The sequence below is a fragment of the Meleagris gallopavo genome, chromosome 30, assembly GCF_000146605.3.
Source record: "Meleagris gallopavo isolate NT-WF06-2002-E0010 breed Aviagen turkey brand Nicholas breeding stock chromosome 30, Turkey_5.1, whole genome shotgun sequence".
Lineage (NCBI taxonomy): Eukaryota > Metazoa > Chordata > Aves > Galliformes > Phasianidae > Meleagris > Meleagris gallopavo.
Window position 1 is genome coordinate 3,175,168 of NC_015040.2, and position 7,837 is coordinate 3,183,004.

Below are 7,837 nucleotides of genomic sequence, written 5' to 3' on the forward strand. Positions count from 1 at the left end.
GTCGGGCTGCAGCCCACCCTCGCGCCATCAGTTCAGTTTCCAGATGTGCCATAAATAACTCACGAGATCCGTCCCGCAGCGCGTGCCATGAAATATTCATCCCGGCTGTAACTGAGCGGGTGAAGCAGAGTTCAGTGCTGCACAGCCTGGGGGTCCCTGCGGGGCACTCAGCCCTCACCCCACAGCGCTGCCGGAACGGGAGATGGGCGCAGCGTGACTGGGGGGGACTGCGGGGGTCCTGCAGGTGGGGCCCTGCCTTTGTGGGGATGGGAGGCTGGATGTGATGCTTTCCCTGTGCTGCGGTGTTGGTGGATGCTGATGGCTCTGCTCTCTCTGCTCTCCCCCCAGATGTGTCCCCAGGGGCCCTGGGCTGCGCTGCTGCTGCTGGTGGGTGTCCTCGCCTCTGACACGCCGCCCAACGCCAGGGGAAGGAAGAAGGTGGTCCACGTCCTGGGTGAGTGCTGGGGGGTCCGTGGTGGGGATGCAGGTGCCCCTCTGTAGCCTTTGGGGAGTGGGGTTTAACGTTCATGGAAGCACAACGGAGCCGTCCCGTGGCTTGCAAAGCTACCCCAAAAGTGGAATCCTCCCCAAAAGCTGCTCCTGCCCATCCCTGAGCTGAATGGCCGCTCTGCCCCACCACAGCTCCATCCCATCTGACTCTGCGATGGGGCAGCTTCGGGGACGAGGACCCCACTGAGCTCAGTGTCCCTTGCAGAGGGGGACAGCGGGGCCGTGGTGGTGCAGACAGCCCCGGGGAAGGTGGTGACACACCGGGGCGGCACCATCATCCTGCCCTGCCGCTACCACTACGACGTCTCGGCCCACGACCCCGACGAGATCCGCCTCAAATGGACCAAAGTGACGGAGCCGATGGCTTTCGTGGACGTCTTCGTGGCTCTGGGGAAGGCGAGGAGGGCGTTCGGCAGCTACCGCGGGCGCACGGCGCTGCAGGAGGACGGCTTTGGGGACGCCTCGCTCATCATCCGCAACGTCACCCTGCAGGACTACGGGCGCTACGAGTGCGAGGTGACCAACGAGCTGGAGGATGACACCGGCATGGTCAAGCTGGATCTCGAAGGTTAGCGGCACGGCGCTGGATCTGATGGGAATGGGGACACGTGGGGCCCGTCGGCGGCCATGTGTGCTGCGTGGGGTGACACAGCTCCTGGTGCCACATCCTCGGGCTCAGCTTTACGGCCGCTTGTTTGTCCCAGCATGTGCCGTGTTTTATTGCATCTGTTATTGGCTTTTATTGTTGCTCCAGGTTTACTCGCTGGCAGCTCGTAAAGGTCGGAGATAGATAGTGGCACGGCCTCGTAAAGCAACAGGGGGGAGCGGGGCGCGTGGCAGCATCGGTGCCGCACGTGGCTAAGAGCTGAGCTGTGGCACAGGGCTGGAACAGCTGGGGATGCTGAGAAAAGGGGAAAAGCTTTGTTGGCGCACGGCCGTGCTGCGTGGTCAGTGCACGCCTGCTGCAGGGGCTCAGCCCCGTGCCTGGATGCTCCGTATGGCATCGCGTCGATGTGACCCCAACTTTGCTATGGGGTGAAGGGTGGATCAGGGGTGACCCTCTCACACCCCAGCCCCGCTCGCTGCCCCACAGGCGTCATTTTCCCCTACCATCCTCGCCTGGGCCGCTACACCCTGAACTTCCACGAGGCGCAGCAGGCGTGCCTGCAGCAGGACGGCATCCTGGCCTCACACGACCAGCTGCACCAGGCCTGGCTGGAGGGCATGGATTGGTGCAACGCAGGCTGGCTGCAGGACGGCTCCGTGCAGTACCCCATCTCACACCCACGGGAGGAGTGCGGCCGCAAGGACACACCGGTGGGTGTGCGCAACTACGGCTACCGGCACAAGGAGAGCGAGCACTACGATGCCTTCTGCTTCACCTCCAACCTCAACGGTGAGTGGGGAAACTGAGGCACTGGAGAGAGGTTCCCCATGGAGAGAAGGGGCCGTGCCCAGTCCTCTCCCTGTGCTGCTATGCCAGGGTCCTGCTGGATGCTGCTAAGGGTACCCGGCCCCAGGAAGTGGCTGCACATCCCCATGTCACATCACGAGGGGTTCGGGAGTGGGGACCCCCCTCCAGGACCGGGGTCCATCTGTGTGCCCCCGTCACCCTCTGCTCGGGGGCACTCGCTCTCAGCCCAGCTCTGTGTTCCCTGGGCAGGAGGAGGGGATGGAGGTAATTGCAGCTGCGATGGCCCGGGTGATGGATGAGGCCGGGGCCAGGCAAGACAGATTGGAGCCGTGAGGGCTCTGGGGCTGTGTAAATTCCTCCTGGCTGGCAGGGCAGTGGGGGGGGGCTCTGCGGATGTTTGTTTAATGGTGGCAGGCAGGATAAATAGCAGGCAGCACCGCCAGCACCAGCGGCACCGCGCAGCCCCGTAAATCTGCCCGTGCTGAGGGGGGGTCCCCACGGCTGGCCGCTTGTCTCCTCCATCCCTTCCGATGAGGATTGGGATGGGGCGGCCCAGATCCCCCAGACGGATGGATGTGGGGCTCACACCTCCTGGCAGCCCCGCTCACTCCCATCTCCACCCAACGCCCCACCCCCTGGTGCTGCACCCCATCCCCAAACCCTTTTCTTTTCTGCACCCCCTCCTCTTCCCCAGGCAAAGTCTACTTCCTGAAGACGTTCCGCAAGCTGAGCTACACCGAGGCGGTGCAGGCCTGCAAGAACAACGGGGCGGCCGTGGCCAAGGTGGGGCAGCTGTATGCTGCCTGGAAGATCCAACTGCTGGACCGCTGCGAGGCGGGCTGGCTGGAGGACGGCAGCATCCGTTACCCCATCGTCAACCCACGGGCACGCTGCGGTGGCCGGGAGCCTGGAGTGCGCAACCTGGGCTTCCCAGACAAGAAGTACAAGCTTTTTGGAGTGTACTGCTTTAAAAAGGCTGGTGATGCTCCTCCTGAGAAGAAGAAGGGTGAGGGGCATCCCAACCGTGTGTGATGCAGTGCTGGGGTTCCCCATGAGGCTCCCCCAGCCCTGCACGGCTGCGGAGCGTCCTCGGACTCCGCTGGGAGCCCCCAGGGTTGGGGCTGTGCACATGGAACTGGAAGAGCTCAGGTGATGCCAGCGGGTGCTGTGCTGTGCCCGGGCCCAGGGATGCCTGGGGGGAAACTGGGGCACCTGGAGAGAAAGCACTGAGCTGCCTGGGCAGGAAGATCCAGCACCAACCTGGCAGAGCCCATCTGAAGTCATCGCTTAGAATTCAGCGCATTGCATGTGCAAAAAGCCTGGCCAGAGCAACGCAGGACTGAAGCCCCACGTCCTTGTGCTCTCCAGCTCTGCGCTGGGACCAACCCCACCTCGGGGTGCTGCAGGTAACACAGCAGGGGGGGGCACAGCCCCAAAACTTGGCACCAATGCAGGTGGTGCCCACTCGGGGCAGCTGCCTCTCGCCCTCGCGCTTGGCTTAGTGCAGAAGCTCCCCGAGCTGCCTGCCCACCCCGGCCAGGGGCAGCTCTGGGTGTTATGCAGCCGCAGTGCTGTGAGCTGGACTTAGGTAAAATAAAAGCTTCAGCTGCTTCGGAGAGCTGAGCCAGGCTCACGTGTCTCCTTGTCCTGGTGCCTGCTGGTGAGGGCAACAAAAGGGACCCTGAGGTGCACAGAACCATGGGACAGCACTCACCCCACCTCCCACCCAACTGAACATCGCTCGTGGTTTTTTCTGTACCCAAAGTCCTGGTCCAGCAGAACTGGGCATGTTCTAGGATTTCCCCAGCAGCATCCCTACTGCATCCCTACTGCATCCCTATTGCATCCCTACTGCATCCCTACTGCATCCCTACTGCATCCCATCCCCACTGACAGATCAGGACCAGCCCCAAGTGTGGGGAGCAGCACCACAACAGCACAGTGCCAGCAGTGACCCCTGAGCCACTGTGGGCACAGCAGGACATGGGCTGGGGACCCCATGTCCCCCCACACGGGGGGGGGCACAGCAGCTGCTTCTGTGCTGGACGCAGCTGAGCACAGTGCATCCATCACTTTCACGGCCCTTCCAGCACTGATGACAATAAATAGCTGCCAGGAGATGACACGTGTGGCCACTGGGAACACAGGAAGGGAACTGGGGGCCACCAGAGCCCCAGGTGATGCTGTCACACGGTGACGGATGGCAGTGGGGCAGTGACACAGCCCTGGTGTGAAGGAGGGTCGTGTTGGATAACACCAATTTAGCAATGAAAGGATGCAGATGGAGAGCACCGGGCAGGGAGTGCATCCCACCTCCACGAGGTCCCCACACCTGCAGTCCCCAGCGAAGCACAGGCTCGGGGCTGCTCAACTGTTAAAAAAATTTATTAAAATGTCCAGCAGTACAGAAACGCAGAGTCAGAAATGCCACGGAGGAGGGGAGGGGGTACGGGACACTGCAGTCACATCGCAAACAGCAGAGATCAGAAAGCGCCATACACACACACGCCAACTCCAATGGGGAACCGACAATGAACGGAAAAAGGAAATCCAACCCCAAAATCCAGCCCAGAGGGTCCCACAGGGACAGGGACCCCGTGCTGGCTGTGGGGACACTGGCGGGGCAGGAAGACAGGGGGGGCTGTTAAAAAAACCGGAGCCCCCCCACGGGGCAGTGGGGTGATGGGTGGGGGCTGCTGCGTGTCCCCCCACAGCCTGGAGGGGAGCAGAGCCCAGGGGGCCATCGGCCGCCATGGGGCAGCCCCTCCAGGACCCAGCGGGGATTTCGGGATCCCCCATGCAGGGTCAGGGGCTCGACCCCGGGGTGGGGCATGCAGGGGGGGCTGGGGACGCACACGCAGCCGCCCCCGCTGGGTCCTATTCCCTACGGGGCCGGGCATCCTAGGAGCTAAAGCAAAGAGGGTTATAAAAGAGGGACGGGGGGGGCTGGAGGGGGTCAGGGGACGTCACCACGTCCCGTCCCACGGACGGCTGTTCCTGGGGTGCCTGGGGACCGCACACTCGCTGCCCCCCCGGCCCTAGAAGTAGTGGCCCTCCTCCATCCAGTCCAGCCGGAGGTGCTTGCGGTGTTTTCGCCGCTCCTTGCGGGGTTTGTGGTGGTGGTGCTGGTGGTGAGGGTGGCTGTGGCGGTGCCGGTGATGCCGCCGCGCCCGGTGCGACCGCCTGGCTAACGGGGGGCAAAGAGCGGCGACGTGGGGGGGTCAGGGAGCCCCCATCCCTACGGCCCGACCCCTCCTTCCCCCCAGACCCCACTAACGTTTTGTGCAGAGCAGTTTGGGCCGGTCCCACTTGCCGTTGCTGTGGCACCTGATGGTGGGGACGTGGCGCTGGGTGAAGCCCTCCTCGCACTGGTAGCGCACGCTCGAGTGGATGCTGTACTTCTCCTTCTTCTTCCCCACAAGGAATGCGTTCTCCACCTCGGGGGGGGGGCCACAAAGCACTGGGGGGGACAGAGACCCATCAGTCCCCACCTGGACTCCTGGTTCCAGCAGGGGACTTGGAGACGAGGGGACACGGGGACACAGAGGCATGGGGACGTGGGGACAAGGGGACACCCCACACCCGCCACGGCCTTTGTACAAATCCCATCCCATCCCATTGGTGCTGCAGTGAGGTGTTCCTGAGGATTTACAGAGGTAATTAATGGCCCTATTGGGGAGTGAGCATCGTTCCGTGCGGCCGCGGGAGCGGGAGGAGTGCTCCAAGCGAACAGCTGGAGGTTAATATAACTTTCAAGATAAGGAATGAGAGCTTAATAGTTTTAATGGTGGCAAATTAAGCAAATTAAAGTGGAGAGAGAAGAATTAACTACAGGGGAAGAAAAAATAATGGAGATTAAGGGGAGCTGCTCGAGTTTTCTTTGGGAGAGGTTTCCTGAGGATGAGGAGGTGCCAGGAGGCTGCAGGATGGGGATGCAGGATAGGGAGGCTGCAATGGGGAGGCTGGGGACCCATGGGATGGGGATGCTGTGGGATAGGGGTGCTAGGATGGGGAGGAGGGGGCCATGGGATGAGGATGCTGCGGGATGACGGATGGGGCTGCTGCAGGGTGTGAGATGAGGATGCTGGGGGATGTGGGATGGGGATGCCGGTGGCTGCAGGATGGGGTTGGCAGACGAGCAATACCTGTGCCCTTCTTGCAGATGTAGGGCAGGTTGTAGTTGCAGGGCACGTCGTTCCACTTGCCGATCTCATGGGAAACCAACACCACACAGTCCTCACCGCCCGCAAAGAAGTTGTCGGGTTGGTTCTCCCTCCAGTTCTCGTATTGCTGGCGGGAAACGGGGGAGGCTGAGAGCACCCGCACCCCACATCCCCCACCCCACGAGGAGCCACCCCATGAGTCTCACCAGGCCGGTGTTGTCCGTCCATTGGAAGTCCTGCTCCACAATCCTGTCATTGAGCCCGATCCAGGTGTTCTCGTGCCCGAAGCCTGGCGACAAAAGCATCAGAGGCGGCCCCAGGCACCGGCATCCACGGGGCTGGGGAGCACCCGGGGGTGCTGCTGCTCCTTCCCCCCCCCCATTGTGCCCATACTGTTGATGAAGCCGTGCTCCTCCTGTGAGTGGATGCTGGTGAGGTGCCCGGCGCGCCGGCGGCAGTCGCGCTCTGCGTCCTCCCAGGAGCGCCGCCGGGAGAAGTAGCGGTAGCAGTGGCCCTGGAACTTGTGCCAGTTGTGGTCACAGCCCTCCGTGTCTGCGGGGATGTGGGGACACCAGGGGTGGGGAGAGGGACGGGCACCACCCGCGGTGTATGGGGGCTCCTGAGTTCAGCTCCCCACCCCCTATGGGGCAGGGCTGCGGGGACTGGGGGCTGCTCTCTCCCCCATGCCACCCTCCCCACCTTTTTCACAGCGGCTGCCACCATAGCTGGGCAGGCAGAGGCAGACGAAGGCGTTGACCTCATCGATGCAGGTGCCGCCGTTCTGGCAGGGGCTCGACAGGCAGTCATCGATGTCTGCGGGGATGGCGAGGGGCTGCAGGCACGCTGAGACCCCCGGCACCCCCTGCCCTCCCCATCCCCATCCCCAGCCTCCATCCTGGCGTGGCCGTCCGCTCACCGATCTCACAGTTCTCCCCGGTGAAGCCCGGGGCGCAGCTGCAGCCGCAGACGGAGCCGTTGGCGTGGCACGTCCCGCCGTGCAGACAGGGGTTGGTCTGGCATGGGTCAGCTGGAGCTGTAGGGTGGGGGTGGTGTCAGAGGGGCACTTCACCCAGCCCATCCCACTGGCAGCCCCATGCGGCAGGATGCCCACCCAGCCCCAGCTCCTTGGTGGCACAATGTGGCCCCATGGTGGACCCAGGGCAGTCATTACGGCAGTGCTTCCACCTCTCAGTGCCTCTAAACTTTAAACCTGTTCTTTTTGCAGACACTAAAGGCTGTGTGTGCTGAACACCCTCAGCCAGGAGTCACCTCGCTCGCTATTATTATTAGCGACCACAAATATTAAATATGCTTTTCTGGCTCACGTTCGTAGCTCAGCTCACTTTGAAAAACCCATCACAGCCAGTGAAAGTCCCCACTGAACCCCACGGTTTGGACACCTCTGTCTTAAACCCAACCCCAGCTCCCTGTGCCCTGTGCTCACCATGCTGGCTGCTGTTGCTGCTGTCTGCCCACACCAGCAGCTCCTGCTCCTCCAGCACGGGCTCCTCGCCGCTCCCACTGTCGGCATCCAGCAGCAAAGCTCCCCCTGCCCCCCCTGGTGTGGTGGGCTCAAAGAGCGGTCCTGCACTCGGGGCTTCAGGCCCATCTGGCACCCATGGGTGGGGGGCGGTGGGTGACGGCCAGTGGATGTCAGGGGGCGCTGGGGGGTGGGTGGCTGTGCTGGCAGGGGGTTCGTTCTTTGCCTCCTCTGAGGTGTCCTCTTCGCCAGGGCTGGGGGGCTGTTGGG

The 7,837-nt window shown here is 62.9% G+C and overlaps 2 protein-coding genes across 2 annotated transcripts in view; one reads left to right on the forward strand and one right to left on the reverse strand.

Annotated features, from left to right (window-relative positions):
• The first annotated feature begins 257 nt into the window (after nucleotides 1–257).
• On the forward strand, nucleotides 258–3,570 carry HAPLN4 (hyaluronan and proteoglycan link protein 4). Its single transcript, XM_010725025.3, has 4 exons — nucleotides 258–454; nucleotides 716–1,078; nucleotides 1,604–1,906; nucleotides 2,619–3,570. The coding sequence occupies exons 1-4, from the start codon at nucleotides 313–315 to the stop codon at nucleotides 2,954–2,956; spliced, it is 1,146 nt and encodes a 381-aa protein (XP_010723327.1). The 5' UTR covers nucleotides 258–312; the 3' UTR covers nucleotides 2,957–3,570.
• Nucleotides 3,571–4,868: 1,298 nt separating this feature from the next.
• Nucleotides 4,869–7,837, reverse strand: part of NCAN (neurocan) — a 7,720-nt gene continuing 4,751 nt past the window's right edge. Inside the window, 8 exon segments of the mRNA XM_010725026.2 lie at nucleotides 4,869–5,111; nucleotides 5,202–5,384; nucleotides 6,070–6,214; nucleotides 6,294–6,376; nucleotides 6,481–6,639; nucleotides 6,787–6,900; nucleotides 7,004–7,120; nucleotides 7,532–7,837. The exon segment at nucleotides 7,532–7,837 is cut by the window's right edge and continues 8 nt beyond it. Of these exon segments, the coding sequence (XP_010723328.1) occupies nucleotides 4,963–5,111; nucleotides 5,202–5,384; nucleotides 6,070–6,214; nucleotides 6,294–6,376; nucleotides 6,481–6,639; nucleotides 6,787–6,900; nucleotides 7,004–7,120; nucleotides 7,532–7,837 (1,256 nt within the window). The 3' untranslated portion in view covers nucleotides 4,869–4,962.